Raw genomic sequence first — 23,420 nt, forward strand, 5'->3', positions numbered from 1 at the left:
GACTTCATAGCATGGCTGCCTGTTGACAAAAGTCCCTTCTTCTGTCCCCTGCAGGTTTCCTGATTTGCTCACTCGACCTGTGAAGGTCCAGAGGAAAAGCAGTTGCTGGTGTCTGGGAGCAGCCTTCTGCGAGTCCAGCAGGTGGGTGATAACACCAGATGTGATTCCCAGAGCTAAACTTGCTTCTTAGGTGCCAGATCCTGACTTTTGGGATCACTTTGAGGGGCTTTGTGGGGAGTCAGACACTTAAAGGACTCCTTCGCCTTGCTGCCATGCTGCTGCAGCCCCTTAGCAGGAGCAAGTCCTTCTCTAACAGGTTGGTTAGAGTAGATCAGTTGATCATCTGAAAAAACTATGACAAAGGGGAGATGATTGCACAGCGACCTTGGAAACAGCAGCTTCACTTTGTGGGATCCTGATTTTAAAGGTGCTTTACTACAATCACTACCCAGAACAGAAAACATTGCCAGGTACCCAAGAGCAGAGCTGGTTTGCATTAAAGCCACCTCCAGTGCTTAGCAAAAGCCGGGCAGGAAATTCTCCTCTCTTTGTGTCTAAATATTTAAGATGTATTTATTTATTTCAATTCCTGTTGTGCAGAGGCATAAAACACAAATCCTTCAAAGGTTGTTCTTATTATGAAAAGCAGCAACAGCAAAAGACTCATCTAAAAATAGCCAGATATTTAGGGCAGCCCCCAGTAGCGGGAGACACAGATTCAGAGGCTCAATTCCACCAAGGAACGTGGTGTCTGCAGCATCCTACGCACACATCTCAATGACAAGGTCATGGCATCAGTGGGTTGTGACCATAAACCCCATCCTAGCTGGAGAACCTTTCCTGGAAAACTGCGTCCAACCCAGACACTTTCTGCACCACATTTTTCATTTCTAATGAAAAGCTGTTTTGTTACCAAACCCCTAAATGGTTCTGGGGTTTGCTGTTGATCGAAGCAAGCAGAAACAAGCACACACAAGTTTTCTTTTCCTAAAGATCTCATCTTTTCAGAGTTTATTGCAGTTCCTATAGACAGATAAAATATGCAGTTGCCTTTTGAACAATAAAATTAATTCTTATGCTGTGTAGTTAACAGAATCAACAAATTTGACTCTAAAAGTAATTAAATGAGGAAAGCAGCTCCTGGTTTTGGAGCTGCTCTCTCCTTACTACCTCTTGCAGAGTAAAAGAAGCCCTGGTAAGAAATACAGAGCTATATGAGAATGACTAAGTGAAAAGAGAATCATGAAAGTTAAATGAGCATTGAATGAAAGCAAAGTGAAAACTTCATGTTACTAAGAGAGAAAAATGTCATCATTTGGATTCAGGAGGAGAAAAGTACCAAAGTGGGAGATGAAAGAACAATGCAAATGCTTGCAGGCAATTAATAAGGTTCCTTCCCATCCTGAATCCACATATACAGCCTTGATTTGCTGCACTAAGGTTTCAGAGAACTAATCCCAGTAATGAAATCCAGATCTGAGACACTGCACAATAAGCAAACAGCTTATCAAGGTAGAGCAAGCATTTGCTGGGGTCCTTAATTGCTTCTTTCAGAGGTCTGTTCCTTTTTGCCTTGATTAGTCAGTACAATTTTTAGCACGGCATATGAATTTCCGTCTGACAGATGTAAACTGTATTACTGAGGGATTTCTCCACATGCTGAAGAAAATCAACAGGTTCCTAGTGTCTCCTGCTGAATATGGTGCTATTTATGCATACTATATAATGGGGAAAGAGGGGGAAGCAATGCCCACTGCAGACAAACAAGTACATAGAAGCAGCAAATACTGCACAGTCAAGTCAAGGTGTTTTCCATTTCTTTTCTGGCTGTGCCATAAGGTTACACAGATGCCTGGATCTATGTGACAAAGCCAAGATGAGTCCAGCCACTAGTCTAGCCAACGACATGCAATACTCAAAGAAACATGCTTGTTTTCCAGCTGGAAAGAGAGCCTGACCATTTTGTTGCACTCTTCAACTATTGAAATGTTTATGTCAATTTAAAACAGACTCTTGGTGAGAGTACAAAAACAAAGATGAATTTTCAGGCTGAGACCTCAGATGCCAAATTGTAAACCCTTGGCTAAAAGGTCTTAGGGTAGAAACAATTGCACAGCATTAAGTGCATAGCAGTGGTTCTTACAGGAGCCATAAGAATAAAGATAGTATTTAGGAAAATTGTGAGGCATTTAACTTGGGCTTTGCTGCAAGGTCACAGGATGTAAGCAGCTTTGGAAGGAGGGGAAAAAAAAGAGAGTAAAAAGAGCATGTATGTCAAGCACCAGCCCTGCAAAACTTATTCACAAGAGCTGTTATGTTGATATGAACATCTGTGCAGCAGGAACAGTTCTCTGAGCCCAGGCTGACTCCACCTTGCAGTCCAAGGTAAAGTGATCATGACACTGGGCAGTGGCACTGTGATTAAGGGACAGCTCCCACTGGGAGGAAACAGAAACTCTCATGTGCTCACATCACCCCTGGGAAGAAGGAAAGCAGATCAATGTTGATATTTTAATTTATTTGAGCTATGTTAAAATTACAAGTCCCTAAACCAAGTATTAGATAAGTTTGGCTTTTTAAAAACCCATCTAAAAAGGTTCTCTTTGTTTATTTTTCAGAGTTTTGTTTGGTTGGGTTTTGACCATGAAAATATAGCTTGTCTTAAGAGATTTAATGTCATTGTACCAGGATATAATAAAACCACGGTCCAATAGTTTGTTATGGGGTTCAGAAAAAAGGATCCAATTCATACAAATATAGTGGTGCTCTCCTGATGTGTGACTGCCATAGAGCCCTGTACCCACACAGCAGTAGTGCAAACGTTTGAGTGCAATCCCAGGGCCTGATTCAGACCAGTTGTACTGCTGAGTACCAACTGATTTGCTCCTGATCTCCTCAAATACACGTGAGCAGCAATGTGGACTGTACATTGGCATGCTTGTGAGTTAACAATGCTAAGCATGACCTGTTTACTGTTTGAAATTGTGTATGTATGAGTAATTCTCACTGTATGATTCATTTAGCTGTCTCTATTGTTCCTTAGACCAGCTACACAGTTGTTTTAGAAGATGTGTTATTTTCTTGCAGCAATGAACAAGGGAATTTTCTCTTTTCCCTGGTTTTCAGAAAAAAAATGCAGGATGTTAGGAAGGAGTCAAAGAGAAAGAAGGAATACTTGTCATTTTTCCTTTGAAGTCTCCAGTTCTGAACTTGGATAGAATCTCCCATGTGTCCTGGATGGACTTAGACCCTCTTGACACAATCTCTTAAGCCAGGGAGTTGCAGTAGGGACTGCAGGCAGCTATGACTTCAATCTCTCTAACTTTCCCTGGGCATCTTATTCACTATTCACTTAGCAGATCAAAACCAACTCTTGCCCTGGAAGCAGCAGTTCAGCCTCTTAGACGTTCCCACTTTGCATGAAGTTTCCAAGATGAATTTTACAATTTCATCACCTACTTCCCTATCCTGATGTGAGATCTCATTGGAGCTTTTAAAGGGAAAATAAATCTGCAGGTGTGTTGTTACATGGTAGGTTATGGAGTTGTAACTCCAACATCTAGCAGTGAAATAGAAGCAATAAGAAGGCTCAGGGAGGAACCTTCCATTTGCAGACTTCTGCAATATGCTAATTTCTCTGTTCCACTGATGATTCCTTAAATGAACATTTATTATTGAAGACCTGAATCCTGAGGATTTGGAGGATAGTAACACGCAAATCTTCTTTCCCCTTCTCATTAAGCCCTGCTTTAACTGTGAGGTTTAAGATCTGCAGTCTTTGCTGACCCTCCAGGACAGCCACTGGAAGAGGAAGGAAAGGAAATTGTTTTGTATTCAGATCCAAATACAAAATCAAACTTGATGTTCTTTTCTCCCTCATCAAGTGATTCACGTTCCTCCCTGCTTCCAGGGACACTGCAAAATCAGTGCTCTTTGGTGAGTCCTTAATGCAACAGCCAACAGAAAAAGTAATCCAAGTACAAAGTTCAATGTTTTCCTGTTTAAAATGCAAACTGAATAAAATCTGCAGCTTTAACTCTTCTGTTTTCTTAAAAGAGAGCACTGCTCACCCCAATGTGGGATTCAGTGAAAGACAGAAAGGTGCTTTCAGTTACAAAAGACCTCAGCTGTCTGATTCTGGTTCTAAAACATGATGAGGCTCCTCCTGTATCTCACACCTATGATATCACACCTTCAGTACCTATTCTGTTTCCATACCAGGCCAGGAGAGGCACTGTGTGCAATGAGAGGCTGTCTGGCTTTAAGAGAAGGAAGGAAACATCAGGAGTCACCCCAAGATAAACCCATTTCCCCACAACTTCCATCTGTCTCCTGCAGATCTAGGACGAACACGTAAGGTGCTGACAGGCCCTGAGATTTGGGCTCCATCTTTAGAGTTAAATCTATTTTGCTGGGATATGGGCAATTCTCCCCAAAGCAAAGATCAGATGGTAGCACCTCTAAACCATGAGAAGCTTCTGAAGGCAAAGCTTTGAGCTGGTGCTTTGGGTGGGGGTGAATTTTCCCCCCTCTCCTCCCTTCACAGCGGTTCATTGTGCACGCGTATCCAGTCTGGCTTTCTTCTCATAATGGGCTTTCATCTGTCCCCATTTTAAAGAAACCAGTGACCACTCCACCCTGTCCTACAACAACTGGAGGGCTATTTACCACTTTGAAAGGAAATCCCATGTCACAACCCCTAGGAGCACAAGGAATAATGTCCGGAATTCCTTTATCTGTGACTAGGCCCTGGCACAGTCTCTTTCCCGTCTCTTAAGTACACACACATCTATTCTTTTCTTTTGTCAAGGCAATGGGCCCAGATTTTACTGATGGTTTATTTTAAAAAAAAGGGACAAAAAACCCCTAGGCTTTGGCAAGACTCAAGAACAAACGTTCTCTGACTTTAGGCCCTTTTGTTCTTCAAGGTGAAAAGTGACTCTAAAGAATAAGGAAAAATGAATCACTGGTCTTTGCCCTCCGTAGTAAATTTGACCTCCACTCTTTTTACATTACCTAAAATTGTTGTCCTGGGTTAATCAGGGAAGCAATGTGATAAGTCTCTCTCTGTGGCTGCTCTGCATGGTCAAAATGACTCTTTGGGAGTGAAATGTTTTTAACCTTCAGCTCTGAGGGTTCTGTTCATGTCTCCTTGTCACATTTTGCCCAACTAAAGGTCGTGCTTATCTTAGCAGTTCACAGAGCAATGGAGTGAAAGGCACTAATGGTTGCTATTGATTCTGAGGGCATTGCTTCCCTTGGATGAGAGGATGGAAAGGAGTGAGACATGGTGTGTACTCACAGCGGTACAGAGCTCTGCACTCATCAGGCCTTGCAGCACTGTAACGTGTTCTGCGCACACTGTAAAGAAGATGAGGGGCTCACATGGTTATCTGGGATGTCCTCCCAGGGCTGGCAGATCCAGGGCACCTCTGGGATGCTTCTGCCCTTCCATAGTATGAGCTGGAAGCCTCCAGGGTTGCTCACTGACATATCCAGCAGCACTGGGTGCCTCTGCACAGGGCAGCATGAGACATGGATTCATAGTGTCTGTGGCAGCATTGGGTTAATGGTTTACTTTGATGACCTTAAAGATCTTTTCCAACCCAAACAATTATCTGATTTTATGATTTACCTCCTTCCAGGCCAGCAGAACAGTGCAGGGTGCAACCTGGACCATCAGCTCCAGGAGAGAGGGGAGGGAAATCTATAGTAGGAAATGGCTGGGAGCAAGGAAATTGCAACAGAAATGTTGGCAGCAGCAGTCTGAGGGAGGTAGGGGAGGCAGGCAGGAGAAGGAATCTTTCCAGGAAAAGAACATTTGTATCAGATACTTCCAAAAATAAAATATCCTCGTGTTCTCAATGCTGGCAGCCCTGGTGGCTTGGCCTGCCACTCTCTGCAGCCCTCTTGCAAATCATTTGCAAATCATTTGCAAAAGAAAATGTTTATGATTCTTTGCTTTTTAGTCTTCTCATGGAAAAAGAAAGACACATGCCAACAGGGAAGCACAGAGCACCCCCAAGGGATTCATGGCACCCTCTTCTCACTGGGGGGTGATATTAGAAAGCTGACAGCCTTGTTGCAGTACAAATAACTCACCAGCTGGAGTTTACTGGCTCTGTTATTTATATTCCTACAGCATACAGGCAATGCCAGATGTGCTGTCCCTGACTCGTGTACATTGTGTTTGATGTGTCTCATCAGAATCAGCCCTGGGCTAAATCCAGAAATGAAACTGTTTTTTTGCAGAGATAAATATTTAGGCAAATCTGTGATTGGCAAGAACCTGTCTTTCCCTTTGCATCCCCTTTAAAACTGAAATAAAGGGAGCAGCTCAGAGTGTGAGCATGTCAAAGATCTTGTCTGCACAGGTGGAATGTGATGTGCTCTCACTGAGCAACTGCCATTTAAGCTTCCAAAGGAGGGGAGAATTTGGCAGGAGAGAACCTTCCAGGGGCTAGAAGCAGAGCATTTAGTCAGCATTGTGTCTATGTGCTGGACCACAGCATCAAATTAGCACCTGCTCTTATCTGTGTGCTGTCAGGCTCTCTGCTGTCTCTGGGGCATGACAGATAGTTGTTGATAGCAGACGCTAGCTATCAGGGACTATGACAACAGGGGGAGGATAAATGACACTGCTTGATCTGCCTTTGTCCAGTGTGGATGTGTGCAATAAGCTAACTTTGGATGTCTGTTAATTGTAAGTCTTGATTTTCCTTTGCCCTTTGTGTCCTGGACCACAAAGTGTGAGTGCAACAGAAAGGTTTCAGTGGTGGGACAGTCTGTGGAGAGGCTATATACAGGGGCTTTTCCCTGCTCATTGACAAGCTCACGAGTGACTTACTCATTCTGAGCTTTGTTACAAGATCTCCTGAGAATGGCCTCTCTTTCCTGCATTGGGACCTTTCATAATTCCCACAGCTCTGGCTTCCCTGTCCTGCCCACATCATGGGAACTGCCTTGCCAAGAATCCTTTTCAGAGCACCAAGGATGGTCTGGCTCTGCAAGCCATAAGTGAAGGGCCTGAAGGAGAAATTCAGGGTTGCTCTTCTCTTGTTCAAGTCAGCAATTTCATTGTGGCACAGCCCATATGCCAGTCAACCTCTAGTACTATCCTGCTGACAACAGTGCCTAGCTGTGTGAATGCAATTCATGCAAATCAAGTAAACTAGTTCCTTCCATTTCCCTGCACTGTCCCTTTGCAGTCAGAGACAGTGATTTAAAGGCACCTTACTCATGACTGGGCTTTGATTTCACAGCCTTATTTGCTTGACCTCAGTTTTCCAGACTGTCTGATGCAATGAGGAGAGGAGCTCATATATTATAAAACATTTAAGCTAACATTGACTGTAATGGATCACAAAAATCCCCACCCCCTGATGCCAAAAGGACTCATAACTTCACCAGCATTGTCCCAGGAGAAACTCACCACTATACAGACTTCATAATGTTCTCATTATAAAGATGCTGCATCACTGTGCCTGTTTCAAAGAGATGAGACTGCTGTGCACCAAAGTAGAAGGCAATGCCCAGTGTTTCTGACTGCATGCATGTCTGTTCCAAGAAATGCTGATTTTGGGTGCAGGCACTATGGGGATTGCACAACCTGATAATGTTAGTATCACTTATAAAGGCAGGTAAGCATCACAAACTTAGCACAAAGTCCGGGATGGGAGGGGTCTGGAATACTACCCTATTTTATACCCTGCCTGCTATCTGCTTTTGAAGGAGGTCAGAAGAGTTTGGTATTCCCATCAGAGTGTTGCTGTGTTGAAATGTGGAATTTTTCAGGAATTTTTCATTAATATTGAGTCTGGCAGATAAAATATTGGCCATGCCAAAGACAACATGCTTGGGAATATATTGCTCTCAAGCATAAAGATACTGTACCCTTAGCACTGCAGCTCACACAGCAAATGGATTGTCCCAGCTGACAAATAGAAAAATAGCCATGAAAACTGCTAAAGCCCAGGTATTCTGTTTTACCTCTATGTTTTCATCTTAATTAAAATGCCACAATAGCATATTCCAGTGAAAACTCATTTATGCTGTTCCCTTTTAAGTGAGAGAAATCACTTGGTAAGAGATTAGAGCAATTGTAATTCTAACTTAGCCTGAGGGTAAAGATCAACTTTCTACCTCTTCAATGATTTGATATTTTTTAGATTGCTTTACTACGTGGCCATGTGTATCCAAGGCAGTGGCTGAATGAGTGCTGAGTGTTTAGTAGCTTTTTCTGGCTTCACAAACATACTTTGTTCCATTAAGAGAGGAATTCATTACAATCATCATCCATAAACCCCTCCATCACTGATCTTTCAGCACTGATAAAGGGAGTGGCAGTCATTCTATGAGGCAGACTTCTCCCTCACCATAGTCACTATGCTTTGATAGCTTCCTCACCCTCCAGAAACCACCACACAGAGCTTCAAGTGACACTGGTGAGGCTGCAGATCAAGGACTGTGTTCAGTGCTGGGCCCCTCACTCACTGCCACAGGGACACTGAGGGGCTGCAGCGTGGCCAGAGTCGGGCACAGAGCTGGGAAGGGGCTGGAGCACAAGGGTGCTGGGGAGGGGCTGAGGGAATGGAGGTGTTGAGCCTGGAGAAGAGGAGGCTGAGGGCAGACAGGAGCCCTCTCTGACACTCCCTGACAGGAGGCTGCAGGGAGCTGGGGGATCAGTCTCTGATTTCAAGTAATGAATGACAGGACAAGAGGCAATGGGCTTAAGTTGCCCCAGGGGATGTTTAGATTAGAGCTGAGGCAGAGCTGTTTCCCTGAGAGGGTTGTCAGCCCCTGTGCCAGGCTGCCCAGGGAGGTGGGAGAGTCCCCAGCCCTGGAGATAATGCAAAGCCATGGCAGGGTGAGGGTGGGCTGGGACTCCAGGAGCTTAAAGGGTGTTTCCAACCAAAATTATTCAATGATTGTATGATTTTGGTTCCTGGGGTATCTTTCTGCACTATTGACTTCACAACCCCACTCACTCTCTCTCTCCTAACCCCAACCCTAATCCTAACCCTACCACCACCTTTGGGGATGAATACCCAATTTAACCATATCCAAAGATAAGAAAATATTTTGTGGAAACTGATTCTTAAACCTTAGCTGTAACTTTGGATGGGTGCAGGTGTCGTAGCAGAACATTCATTCTGGGCAAAGTCAGTGCTAAAATGGCAATAATAACCATAACAGTCTGCATTTGAAGATTAGTTGTGAGGTGGCTTACAAAGGGATTTAACCTTGCAACATGTTTGTGAGATTGGTAAGTAATTGCTATTATATACTGCTGGAAACTGAAGACAGATAAGTATCTTACTTAAGGTCATACAGGAAGCCTGCAGCACAGCAGGAATTAGAGCTCAAATAAATTGGCTCCAAGTTCTGTGCAGAGCTGCAGGATTGTCCAGGGAAAGGCACTAGTGAATATCTGCTGTGAATAGCAGTGCCCTCTCCTCTGAGGGGGGCTAGTGGGGCAAGCACATGGGCAAGGGGGAGAGTAAAGTGTATTTTGAACCTTTGCTGCATGCTGCTCAACTGCAGTTCTCCTCCTCCCCAAAAGCCTGCAGCCTCCAGGACCAGTTTGCTCCTAGTGAGAAGAATTTCTCCTCTTGCTCCTCAATGTTGATAAATCCAATATTCCCTTGTGCAGTCTGATACCTATAATCACCTTTTTTCCACTGAGTTGAAAGCAGAAGGGGGAAAAAATGGGTTATAAGGGTGTGAGGGCTGCCTTCCTCTAAGGAGGAGGGGAAACTCCTCCTTAATGTCAGCACAAGCACTCAGACGCACTCCGAGCTCATTAACCAGCTCTCCAAGAAGCACCTCCAACATAGATGTGCACAGGGGAGATGAGAACAAACTCTCAATCTGGAATCTTTTAACTGTAACAGACACTCAGCAGGGGAATCCATTAGACAGGAGCTGAAAATGAGCCTTGCAAATTTCTCTGTGCCAGAAGACACAGTCAGAACAAAAACCAGGAGGGGGGTTTTGGGTATACAGACACAATCAGAGTGATGCTGCACCCATTTGTACACACATATGTGTGTGTATGTGAGCACTTCATTATTCCTTTGAGGGAATGCAAGCTGCTGCATATGTGTGGACAGGGAGATTCGTGAAAACTCAGCCTTGCAAACCCTATGGTCACTGCCCTGCACCTGATGGTACCCAGGATGTAGTCAGAAGGATGTAGTCAGTAGGATGAAGTCAGCCTTAGCAGGGAGTGGTGTGTCACACAGGCCTTTTAGATGGCACAGGCAGCATGTCAGAAGCTCTTGAGACTGTGCAAGGCTATTTACAGAAGGCAGGGCAACAATGACTGATCTAGTCTCTAATCTTTCTCATCTTCTTGACTCTGTTCCTATGCAAAGCAGATGAGCCCATAGCATGTCAGTGCAAAAGAGCAACAGCCAAACCCAAGTTCTGAGGAGTCTGGAGGACAGGAGAGAGATTAATTTCTGACAGTTCAAGCCAAGACTATCATGGTATCCCAGTCCTCATCCTTACAACCTTAAGTGCTTCAGTATCTCTGTAGTTTCAAAGGGCTTTTTCTCTGGTGATGGAAGTGAAAGATGAAGCAAATCTACTGCAGCTCCTGAGCTGCTTTTTCTCTTCAAAACATTTATCGCCTCATCCCTCCAGGGAGAAAGGGAAGTGCTAATCTCCCTGATTTACAGAAGGGCAGAGGTACAACAGCAGAAAACATACCTGTGCAGGAGAGAGGAATGCATTGCCAAAGTGTGCAAAGAGCTCTGAGTGGATATCTACAAACTGAAGAGTACAGTTCATGCAGCCACTGAGCTGTGGTCAACACTAGTTAGTGCAGTGAACACAGCTCTAATTGCATCATCCATTTCCCATCTCAAGGCTTGGGCTGTTCCTGTGTCATACCCTGCTGCAGCCCCTGTTCTCGATTTAGTGCTGCCAAAGCCATTGCAGATGTGCCCCAGGTGAGTTCCCCAAGATGTTTATCAAAGGGCAGGGGACCAAAGTTGTGTTAATTAGGCATCATGGCTTATGTCCAACCCACCTGACATCCTTGTTGGTTTGGAGCATGGCCTCTGGCCAGCAGCCACCTCAGTATTCCACACCCATCTGAGCCAAACCCCCACAGACTTGCCCTGGTCTCTGCTCCTGGCCCTCCCACTCCCTCCAAAATCATCACCTGACACTCCACCACTCTGCCTGAAGCACGTCCACTTCAGGCCTTTGCTGCTTGATGTTCAGTATGTCTAACAAGACAGCAGTTCATGGCAAGAGAAGACATCAAACTAAATCATGCATGAATTCATGGTCCTAAGAATGTAAAGGAAATGCAGTCCAGGTCAACTATACAACCACAGAAAGTTAATGTATGCTCGTTTGTATATCAGCCCATTGTCCAGGAGAACTCTCAGTTTCCTCTGGGGACCTATAATGAATAGACCTATAAGAGAATGTTATGGTGGCAGAGATTTCTCTTTTCCTACTATTTAACTTAGAACAATATAGAATCAAAACAAAAAGACAGCCTTGCCAAGCTGGCAGTACAATACACTCTAAAGGACATCACTTCAACCATTAAATGAAAGAGCAGGAGAGAGACCTTTGCCCTGCATATGCTGAGGATTCTTCTCAATTCCTTTGTCATATACACTGGAGGGAGATCAGTGTATGAGATACCTCCTGACATCCCACCACACCCAAGTGGCACTACTTTGCTTTCACTACTAGCAGATGGCAAGAGCAGAACCCAGATAAGCAGAAAGACTTTAAAACAGGAAAGATGACTAAAGGAATTAGGCTGTTGTGTGCTCTGCTAATGATGCTCTTTGACCCCTTTTATTGTCTCTTTTTTATGTCTGGTTAGCCTAGCTCTAAATTTAAGGAGACTGTGTATGATGACAACAGACAAGATCAGAAATATTGTTTATCCTGAGCCATAATGGTGATGTTTTTAATGATGGCAATATTAACTATCATTGCTGCTCCAAGGATGCAAAAGAAATGCATAGGAAGAGTTTAACCACTGTATCAGAAATGTCCAGCTCCTGCAACAGCAATCCCAGAGTCAGAGAATAAAGCCTTCAGTGTTTCCCTCATACAGATTGTCAAACATTGGACTCTGGATTAAAGATTACACTTGGCCTTTTGTTGAGGAAAAGGACTAGTTCATCCTTAAGGTGGTTGCTATCTTATCAGTTACAAAGTGTGGTCACACTAGGTGTGACCCAGGAAAGAAGAAGCCACCTGAGGAGAAAGGGTAGTGATAGCACCATTGCTATTTGAATGCACATCCTCCTATCCTCTCTCTGTACAAGGAGAAAACCTTTGGTGGCTTTCTCAGTGCAGCAAACCAACCCCTAAAAGACATTCTACAGTACTGTACAGGCAACACCAGCTGCCCAGAGCACTTGCAGACCCTGGAGCAACTAGTTAACTTTGCAAATGGAGCTGATTTATGCTCCTCAGAGACTCGTGCTGTCAGCTCTGTGTCATACTTCTGGCCAAATAGATTCTACCCAGTCATTTTTCTTACTATGATTCTTCCTATTCTCCCAAGCAAGAGCTGCCTGTTTCTGAAAGACTCCTTGATCTTTTTAATGTAAACTATCTTGAAAACAAGATTTTAACATGAACATTTCAGTTAGGAAGGTGTTGAGACCAACATTTTTAGGTCAAGTGGTCAGTCTGAGGGATGTCCTGGACACAGGTAGACAGAAAGACACAATGTCAAGGTTGTGTTGCTCAACACCAGACCACAAACCCATGTAGGGTTTAAAAGTCTACATTAGTGTTTTAAAGTACAGTGATCCTGTGGGGTTGTGCAGTGGAAGAGCAAACGGCCTTGAACAGCAGCTATTCAAACTCCATGAAAAACAAAACTAGCTCAGCTTTGGCTTTTCCACTGATCCCACTTTGAGCACAGAATTTTCAGCTTTACTGCCCTGGTATTCTCCACAGTGCAGGACAGGTTTGGCAAATGGAAACAGATCTATACCCAGACAAAACTGTCTCCTTTCCTTTTCTTTTGTCCATCTGTCAGAAACTCTCCAGAAAGCTGAAGACAGTGTCCTGAAGAACGTTCAAACAAATTGTGTAGGTATTCTTGGGGTGGGAAAGGAGAACCTTTCTCTTGGGAGCATTAGTCTGTGCTTGTAGACTTGTGGGATGTTGTAGTGCCTGTTTGTGGCTGCCTGCCCTAGATGATACTGTGTACCAGCTCTGACATGCTGGATAGTACATTAGGAAAAGAAGGTTAGTAACTGATTTTTTGTAACAACCCTAGTTGTACACAAAATTCAATGGGAATCAACTTTAGCAACCAGAAGAAGGCACACTACTTCATGATCTAATGAAGCTAAATGAATAATGGCATTTTACCATTTAGGTCTGACCAGTATATTTCCAATGCAAAGTAGACAATAAAAAAGGCAAAATACATGGCTAATTCATACCAAATATGTTTATCCTTGATATAAAGATCAAAGGCCAATTAATATATTGTGAAATCCAAAAATCCTTTTAAGGTTCTTTCTATTCTATCAATGTTCTTCTGATATAAGCCACAGCATACAGGCAACCAACTCTTTCTGTCCAAAAGCCTATAAATGAGAATAATCCCATACTAAGGGGTTGTTTTAAGTATATATCTAAGGAATACTAAGAAGAAAAAATCAGCCTTGCATACATCCTCCTGCAAATGTAATGAGAAAAATTGCTGATGGGGACTGCAATGGATGAGACTGTGTGGAGGCAGATGGGGGGAGCCCGTGACAGGGGCCTGCTGTCTTCCTGAGCTCACCTTGCCCAGACAGTCCCTTCATGCCAGGAGCCATGCCATATTGGGTCTTCTGTTTTGACCTGCACTTCTCTTTCATTAGGGCAGGGTGATATTGCCCAAATTGACCCAGAGAATGAAGCTACCCATGTTTATTTGACTCAGTGAGAGAGCTATGAGAAAGCAGTCCAAATGCAAGCGCAGCCTGGAAACCTCGGATCGATTCCAAACCTATAAATACGTCACTCTGAAGACTTGTTTTATCTCCTTTCTGGAGAAGTCAGAACCTGATATATCAGTGGATTAAGTAATAAAACTATTAACAGGATCATTAGTGGCTTCACAGTAACAGCTGAGCCTTACTTTCCCAGAGACCCATGGTATCAGTGCATTTGGAAAAATCAACAGAGTGGGATGATGAGCTGTGAGAAACGCAGGGCTCTTTCAAAGTGAGATGGGCCAACTACACTGAGATCAGAGCCAGAGGAGGCTCTGCCCCAGGGAATCCCTCCCCAATGCATGCTCAGCTCAGTTCATGCTGACATAAGATTCTGGGGATTAATTACTCTCACTGGTAATTCCTATTGGGCCAAGCCCTGTTCTCTTGCCATAGCTGTTGCTCCATCCTTATTTGACAGAAAATTTGCCAAGGCTGAAGGAAAGTTGTTTTAAGCATGAGAGCCTCCAGGAGCCTTAGCAGAGTGGGATCTTTAAAGCCAAAATAAATGTGAAGTGCAAGTGGACACAGGAGTGTTCAGGAACAGCAGTTGTTGCACTGCCTCATGCAACTGGATGCTGCTGCAGTCTCAGTGCAGAGCCCACACACCGGCTTTCCTGCATCACAGGGTTACTTAGCTTTCCCACAGTGAATTTTCACTGCTGAAACAAATCAAGCTTCCCCATCAAGAGCAATAAAACCTCTACCTTTATAAAGCATGCAGTGAGAGAGCAGCTTTCAGTCAGTCCTTTTCTCACTCAGATTCTACCACAAAATCATAAATAACTGTAATAAAATAAGTGTTCTTAGTCACACCAGGGCAAATTCAAAGACAGCCTATTGTCCTGAGCCAAGCTGCTGCTTTAAACCTGTGTAACTGAGAGCAAAGCTTGTCCTATGTGCATGAACATAAAATGAGAAGAATCCAGACATCATCCATTCGTAGAGGAAAAAATGTGGCAGGCCAAAAGGTTAGTGGAGTCTCTCTGCTTCACACATTGTAACAGCTTAGGTTGTGCTTAAAAGGTTCTCAGGGTGACATCATTGTTTAGATTGACTTGAATCATCCTTTAATTGTAATAGTACAAAACCCTTTTAACCAGCCAAATTTGCTGTTTAGCTCCATCCTGCTGTGCCATGCTGCAAGAGCTGATGCAAACTTCTTTGCCTCGTTAACATCCAGAAGGAGATCTGGGAAAAGCATTTCTCCCCACACTTGGGCACTGCCTTATTATTTCTACTGATAACCCTCGTGGGTTAAGGAGCCAAGCAGTAGCTGTGCTTTTAAGTAGTGGATGCTCATGAAGCCCTGTCCCTTACCTTTGTGAATTAGCAGTGACAGTGTTAATTCAGCAGTGGGACTGGGGCTGGAGGTGGGGGATGTACTGAGTGACCCAGAGCTGGACAACACAGCACCTGTGGGATTTATTCTTCTGCAAGGAAAGACACAGACCTTGAGGTCTGCAACTGATAATCCATAGTGCTTGACTTCCCTTCTTTCAAACACACTCACACAAGTCTTCCTGTTGGAGGTTCTGGGCAATCTCTTCCAGCAGCCATTTCCTCTATGAAGGCTTATTGTCCTTAGCATTGCCCACAAGAAGGGTTTCCAAATGCTACTGTGTGGGCCTGTGTCCTGGCCCCTTGGGGAGCCAGCCTGAGGCAGCTGGAGGAGCAAGTGATAAACCAGAGGGGAAAAACACTTTATATAACTCTTGGAGGACACACTGTAGTAGGCATCTGCCCATTAAAGGTCTGAAACATTGATTCCTACACAAGCTGGGCAAACACAGGCTCAGTATCAGCTTTCAGGGATGATGCCTGTGGCTACAAAGGGCCAAAGTGAACCCTTCTCTGTAATTGTGAGAGAATCAAGGATCAAAACTGAGATTCTGGGAGGCCCTATGCTCACATCACCAGCCACAAACTCCTGGGGACAGGAAGGAAATTGCTTTCACCCCTAGATTATTGTACTCAGCACTGATTTCAGTTAATGACACATGAATTCATGGCAAACAGGATGAATGCCTTACAGAAGAGCTGCTTCTGTGTCTTTGTATGGACTATCCCTACGAGCAGTCCCATCTTACTCCCAGCTATAGAGGAACAGGCAAAGTAGCCCCATGGTGGTTGGTGCTTTTCCTGCAAACTAACCTTAGTGGATCTGTAAGGAAGGATTCAAGGTGTGCAGTTTCTGAGCTGTGGGCTCTAAGGAAGCAAACATTTTGGCTGAGGTGGTTTAGAGGCATGGTGATTTTGTAAAAAAATGGAACAGGTAATGACTAGGTCAAACTTCCTTGACCCTCAAATCAAGAACAATCCCAGCAGGGCTGAAAACTCCCCTCTCTGCTTCCTTGGCAATCATGTTCCCACAGTTGAGAAAAACACAGGAAGATCTAAGGAAACCTATGTGGAAATGCAGAAGACAAAGGCAAATGAACTGAAAATAGAAGGCAGCTCCCTATATTTCCTTTACATTCTGGGCCTGAGCCTGGTTTTTGGCTGAATTTTGAAATCTTGGGGACCATATGCTTTTGCCATTCTCTGCAGGGCACAAAGGAAAACTGGCTCATTCAGCCTTTCATCATTCAAAGGGTTAGATGAGGTTCCTTCCTTCTTGCTCAAGTAATGTCAAGGACTCCTCAGTGCTAAAAGCTTTACTGCTTAGAGCCACAACAAAAGCCCTGAACACTGGTTCCACATACTGCCCCCCATGCACTAGCTGTGACTTCTTGTGCAATTCTAGATGTTGGGGGCAGAAGGCTTGCAAAAATTGCCTCTTGTAAAATTCACTACAGCAGGAAGATTTGATGCATCTGCTTGGAGAAAGCAAGAGATTCAGCTGCAGTCTCAGGCAATCCCACTGTGGCTTACCAAAGTCTCTGCTCCAGGCACAATTTTAAAGGCAAAAATTCATTTTGGTAGAGGGGAGAGAGGCTGTGTACACTCTTGTTATAGAAAAGCTGAGAAATTCCTCCTGGCTTTTTCTAATGTAAAAATTCAAGGAATCCTGAGCCCTGAGGGGAGTTTAGGAGACATCCAGGAAAGGGAGGGGGAGCAGGAGAGGGATGTAGGATGTAGTGAGGACAAAAAGTATGTGCTGTAAAGACAGACTAATCCAAGGACTTGGAGATGAGGGTATTGGACTGCCTCAAAAGCAGTCCACAGACTTACCCCCAATCCATCAGAGTGCATAGCTGTATCACACTGTTAGTCAAAGTTAACATTTACCCAGGGCAGTAGCTTGGCTGCCCTTAGTGTGTGAATTCACTGCTTACATTTCCAAAGCTTCTGACAGCACAGAGCTGAGAGGGACACTCAGGTATCTGTGTGTAGTGCCAGGGCTGGCTGCATGTGCTGCAAGCCCTGTCTCAGGTATGGCAAAGAAAATACCATCACAGCAGATTCAGCCTTGATCCATTGTTCTTTCCTCTTTTGTGTTCTAGTTATTGGTGAATGCAGGACATATGATCAGCTTGTAAAAGCTGTCACAAGAGTTGCCTGGATTTGTGTTCATACCTGGTTCCAGGTGAGCTGGGGCTCCTCCTGCAAATATGTTCAGCACTTGGGCAGTGAGGAGCTGGCACAGAACAGGCAGCCCTCAGTCCTGCTCTTCACAGCCTCCTGATACCAGACTCTACCTTCTCTGAACCTTCCTCCTTCCCCAAAGTGGCTCATAGACAAGTCTCTAAGGTCACACCTCTGATACAGAAAACCTTGCTTCACATGATTGGTTCTAATCTTGCCTTGCTTCTGATGATTGCAAGCTCTCTCTGCTAAAGTTCTGCTCCCTGGGGCAAGCTTCAAGCATGCACTCATATTAAATGCCACTTCCAGATAATAACCTTGGCTGGTTGATTTTGGCAGCTTGTACCATTTTCTCTGTGGCCTTAAAATGAAAAATTAAAGAAGGACCTGAGTTGGTGAGGAGATGAGTTCTCTGTTACACACATTTGATGCCAACTTATACAGGTAGCCAATTTTTTTGGTCCTTGTGACTGAATACAGTTGGATGCTCTGCCCAAAGGTGGAGGAAGAGGAACAGGAATGTCTTGATTGACACTCAGAAGCCTCTGTGTCCTGGCAGTCATCTCAGCTGGTTTCTAAAGCAAACCCCTAGGGACAGATGTATTTTATTCCTAGCTGTTGTTTAGATATTCCAGATATCTTTTAATTACTTCCACTCATAATTCCCATTCCAGTGACATCAGGCTGGTTTAGCTCAAAAAGGAAAGGTGGAGCAAGGCTGATCAGAGGAAACATCAAACTGAGCATGTCAAGTTCAGCCTAAGCCTCAGAGTCCTTCTCATACTCCCTTGGGAAGTCAAATGCTGCCTCCTGGAAACTTCCTATGCAGTTTTTAAAAGGGCAAGTTGCTTTTGCTGCCCCAAAAGCTGGTTTGCAATAGAAACTGAAAGCAGCTGCTTTGCTTATCCTGCCCTTTGCTGCTGATCAAGTGACGTTTGCTGCATATACTTTGCCAATGTCTTTGAGAGTAAAAGATGTGTTTCAGCTCTGAATGTATATGGCATAAGGCAGATTTTCACCCCCTTTCCAAATGTGCTTTGCAGTTGGGAAGATAAACTTGGGAAAAACACAGACTATACCTAAGAATTCTCCTGTTGTGCTTGGAAACCTTTTGCCCTTGTGCATAAACCCACTAGCAACAGAAACATTACATATTGAGCCCAACTTGATGTGTTCCTTCAAACTGAAGTAGATTGAGCTGTTGTACAAATACTTCACCATAAACTGAACCATTCAGGAAAAGTATGAAAGGACTGAGATAACTCAAATGTACCTCAGAGCTCTTGTTTAGATTGATCCAAATGAGCAGACCTTGGAAAACTGCAGCAAACACTCTGGTTTGTATTCCCAGTGTTCTTTGGGGTTCCACGATGGTTTTTAGAGGTATTCAGATACACTTGACATTTTTTTTCCTTGGCTTAAATGGATGGATTAGTTTGAAGAGGTTTCCAGTTGGTTTTGAATGTGGCAGCTTCAGGCAGGAGGCTCATGTATATATTAAATAAAAAGGTCTTTTCTGCTTTTTAGAACATTTTCCTACAGCAAAGCAAATGCTTAGGAATAACACCAAGCAAAACACACACTTTTGGTCTATTACACCAAATCAATCCTTAACTTGCCAGCCCTGACTTCCTCAGAGAAAGGCAGGACCATCCCCTTAACACCTCTGACCATGGGACAGTGTTGAGAGTATGAGCTCCTAAAGCTTTTGACTTACCTACTGGTACATGGTATAGCTGAAATGTGTGTGTTTGCAAACTAAAATGCCCATCCCAGTATATTCCAGGTTGCAAAATTAAACAGATAAACAAAGAAATTGACTTTCAAACTTGCTTTAATTTCCAAAGACCTAACTTTTGTTCTTGAACCTTGTTAGCTTTCCAGTATTAAATCACTGAAACCACTGAGTTTATTCCAATACCTGAACAGTTCTTTGGATTGCTCATATATTAAAAACTTGATGACAATGTCAGGAGGCAAAAGATCCTGAATTTGTCATGTAAAATATAAGGTGTTGGCCAGTGCAAAAAGTTCTTTGCAGATTGTTTTTTAAAGGGCTGTTTTTTTAATCAACCCCCTCTATACCTAAAACATGTGCCAGCTCTTGGCATCTGCACAATAATTACTCCATCCAAAGCTTTGAGCAGAAAGACCCCAACTAGTACCCCAAGGAGTTGAACAGAAGCTGTGTAGCCAGCAAAAAGAAAGTAGAAATGTTGTGATACTTGCAGAACCATCCTAGGAAATGTCAAGACAAAGTATTTTGAAGGTGTGTTTTATAATATGTCAGAAAATTCTTGGGATGATGTTTGTGTGGTGTCTTCCCCCTGCTAAACACACACAAGGACTGCAAGCACCCAGTGACTTAGGAGTTGTCAGAAGGAAACCATCCTTTGCTCTGGATGAACCACATAGCTATGGCTAACTCCTGTCCTCTGGCATCCATGGCACACCTAGGCAGCCTTGGAAAGCAGCAGCAGATCAGGACACAGCTCTTGCAATCAGCTGCACATACAGAGAGAGAGGGAACTTGGACTCCTTTGCTAAGGTTAGGTATGAGCTAAGAGAGTTGCCTTTCACTTGGACACCAGGAGGAATGGCTGGGCTGGGTGGCTGCTCTGCCCTCACTCAGCACCTGAGATACTGAATGTCTTTCACCTTTGTGGATTTTTCTTCCTGCACTGCAGATGAAATGGTTTGGGTTTGAATCAGAGTCGGCCTCTTCAGCTCAGCTCTGCCTAATTTTGACCAAAAGATCACAGAGGTTTCACTTACAGCCTGCAGAATAGATCTATACCTCTTGTGCCATGAGAGATCAAACAAGGTTTCATTGAATTCATTGCTGGAGAGGAATTTTGAAGGAAAGGTGGTTGAGGAGTTAATACCTCAATCACATCAGTGCTATCCAGAATCCTTCAACTTCCTGGCCCTGTGTCAGTTTGGCTCCCAGCCTAATTAGGGCACACAGAGACTGTGCTAACATATTATCTTTTCCTAATGATGGACAAAGGTCTGACAACCAAAATGCTGCTTCCAAATCCATCATCAGCCTTTGCCTACAGGGACAGTCAGCGGTGTGCCTGCCTTTCTTTCTTTGTCACAGGATGCAGACACTGCCTTCCCTCTGCCTTCTCTGTGCCTGTCAGTGATGTAATAGTGAATCTGGACCAAATTCCAAAGTTCTTAGGGCCAAAATTATTAAGAGAATAACCTGGTAAGTAAGGTTCCAAGTTAGCCCTGAAATGTGGGATAGCAGCTCTAGTCAGGCTGTTCAGCCACTTCTTCAGTAACCATTGCACTGTGCTCCACTTCATCCCAGAGCCTCAGGAACACTTGGACACTTCTCCCTTCCCCAAAATACTTGTTATCTCTCTCTGACCCAAGAAAGCCTGGTGTGATTGATGCCTTTGTATAAATCACACTGAATTTCTGTGAATAAGCCTTCTATAGGCAACTTTTCCAGACTGCTGAGATGTGAGAGGTAATGAGCTGAGGCTCGTGCATGTGCTGGAGTACGTTGGGGGATCCTTTGAGGGCTGCTCAGCTCTGCTGCCACGGGGTGGGTGCTGGTGTCTGGTGTGCTGTGGAACTGCTTTCTCTGGGGTTAACCTGGGCACTGCTACCCACTGAGGGAGGGGCTCCTTCTTACCAGTTTTCCCAGTAAGGTTTGCTGCTTCATTTTTACCTGGAAAAGCTGGACAAGCCCTTTGGGGCACAGCCTCAGGCTTAGCTATTTCTTCTGTAGGTAACTGTGGGAAAGGTGCTGTAGGGGATATGTGAAATTCACTGAGACTAGTGCTTGCCAATCAATTCCTTTCTGCAGAAGGAATACATTAAATCCCTGAATGAATCCAAGAAAATCAAGGACAGTGATGCTTCATAGTGTTTCCAGAAGCTATCCTCTTGATATTGAGCTATGAAAAGATTATAATATTCTGAAAGAAGCAACATTCTTGTGCTGCAAGACACATTCTGTACTAAAAAACCCCAAAACCATCATTAGTGTCAGAAGGAATTCCCCAGTAAATAACAGACCATCTCTCCCTTACACAGTTTGCAGTGTCATGAATGAACAGCACAGCAATCCAGCAAAATCCTCACACTTAATGAGATGATGAAAAGTCATATGGCAGATGGAAAAGCTCTTCTAAATCTCATTAACCTGCCTCTTGCCTTTTATGAGAGCGCTGACAATTGGGAGTAGCTCTGAGGGAGGGGGTATGGTGCCTTTGCAGCAGGGTGTAACGGGTGCTGGAGGATGAAGGAGTGGAGAAACAGCACAGGAGTAAGAACTGAGGTAGCAAAGAGAAGGTGAGCAATTGCTGTACTGTCTGGACCCACACAGCTCTAACATTATCCTCCTCAAAACCAGCAGGATAGCCTATGGGGGGGCTGCACAGACCCCCCCATATCTCCCCACATCCCCCCCAACACCATCTGGAGCAGGCAGGTGTGAGCCCAGCGTGAGGAACCCACGTGTGAGCGTTGTCTTACCGTGGATCAGGAGCAGCCCCTGAAGGGCACAGACAGCCAGGGCGATGCCGGGCCTGGGGACCATGGCCGGTGCGGGGGCTGGTGCCCGCTATATCCCTTGTGAGGCACAGGAGGAGGAGAGATCCAGCAACAGGGGACAAGTTTTCTTGCCAGCAACAAGTTTGTGAAAGCCTGCGGGCTGGAGAAGGGAGGGAGGCAAAGAGCAAGGCGTGCAGAAATTCCCACTTGTTGATTCCAGTTAAATTGTTCTTTCCATTCACCGCTTCATCCTTGGGCTGCAGTTCTTGTTTTCTTTCCTTTCTTCTCGAATGACAAGTTTGTAGCTTTATTTCCCTCTCCTGTTTTCACAACAACTTTATTCCTCCTTTTCCCCTTCTTTTAATTCGTGAAGTGCCTGGGGAGGGAGCGTTAACTCTGCCTGAGAGAAGAAAGCTCCTCAGCCCGCCTGGGTGGTGCAAAGTAACTCAAAGGGTTAAAAAGCGAAGCGAAGCACCAGAAAAGTTTGGCAGAAAGTTTCCTGCAGTCAGCTCGTGGCTGCTCCGTGCAGCCCTCAGCCCGGAGCCTGCCAGAAGGTGGCTGAACCGAAAAGCTTCCTCTTTAAGATGTATTTATCCAGGGAGGTGCAGGTGCTTGCAGAGATCGGGAAGAAGAACAAATCTCTCAAGTGCAGCGGGTTTCGGAAGGCAAGAGGAGAGAGAGAGAGGGAGTTCCCACGGCCCCCAGCCTGGCTACCTGCCGGGAGGGACCCCGCGGCGCCCGGGACAGGCGGCCGGCACGCAGCGGGGCTTGGGCATGGCCAGAGCCCGCCTTAGGTGCTTCTCTCTCCCTTTCCCCACACCCCTCTGGCTTTGGTTTGCTTTCGCTGGGAAGTTTGATGCAAGCCAGAGATTCTTTATAGGGACAGGGGAAGGGAGAAAAAAAAAAAGGAGGAAGGAGAGACGTCAGCAGGCGAGGAAGGGGACTGGGGACTTCGCTCGCTCTCCCTCCCTCCCTGGCACTTCACTGAGCTCCTGGATTTCCTGTTGCCGCTGCTGCTGCATGAGACGGGGCACAGAAATGCGTGGAGTTGTCCCCTGCTGCCTCTCAGCACCTCCTGTCCCTGCAGAGCTGGACCTGTGTGAGCATCAGGTGGCAACATCTCCCCTCAGTCCTGCCCCTGCTCTCCCCAGCTGCGGGAAGGTGGCCAAGGTGCCAATGTGGGCATCACCCTCCTGGCTCCAGGGCACAGGGAAGGGGAGCTCAGAGGGGCAGCACCTGAAACAGGCTGTCTTGCAGGAGCTCTGTCTTGCCCCTCACCTCTCCTCAGTTATTTAGCAGTTTGGGGGTTCTGTTTATGCCACTCAGTGTATCCTGATGGGATGCCACCTCCCTGCTGCCTCCCTTCTTGTGACAGGCACCATGATGCATCCCTTGCTC

The 23,420-nt window shown here is 44.9% G+C and overlaps 1 protein-coding gene across 2 annotated transcripts in view; it reads right to left on the reverse strand.

Annotated features, from left to right (window-relative positions):
• Positions 1-22,876, reverse strand: part of LOC104559025 (vascular endothelial growth factor receptor kdr-like) — a 130,012-nt gene extending 107,136 nt beyond the window's left edge. For both annotated transcript variants that reach the window (XM_010203820.2, XM_062006738.1), the window contains exon 1: positions 22,005-22,876. In XM_010203820.2, coding sequence (XP_010202122.1) covers positions 22,005-22,068 — 64 coding nt within the window. In that variant the 5' untranslated portion in view covers positions 22,069-22,876. The remainder of the gene's footprint in view (positions 1-22,004) is intronic.
• Positions 22,877-23,420: the final 544 nt, after the last annotated feature.

This window comes from Colius striatus, chromosome 13 (genome assembly GCF_028858725.1).
Source record: "Colius striatus isolate bColStr4 chromosome 13, bColStr4.1.hap1, whole genome shotgun sequence".
Classification (NCBI taxonomy): Eukaryota; Metazoa; Chordata; class Aves; order Coliiformes; family Coliidae; genus Colius; species Colius striatus.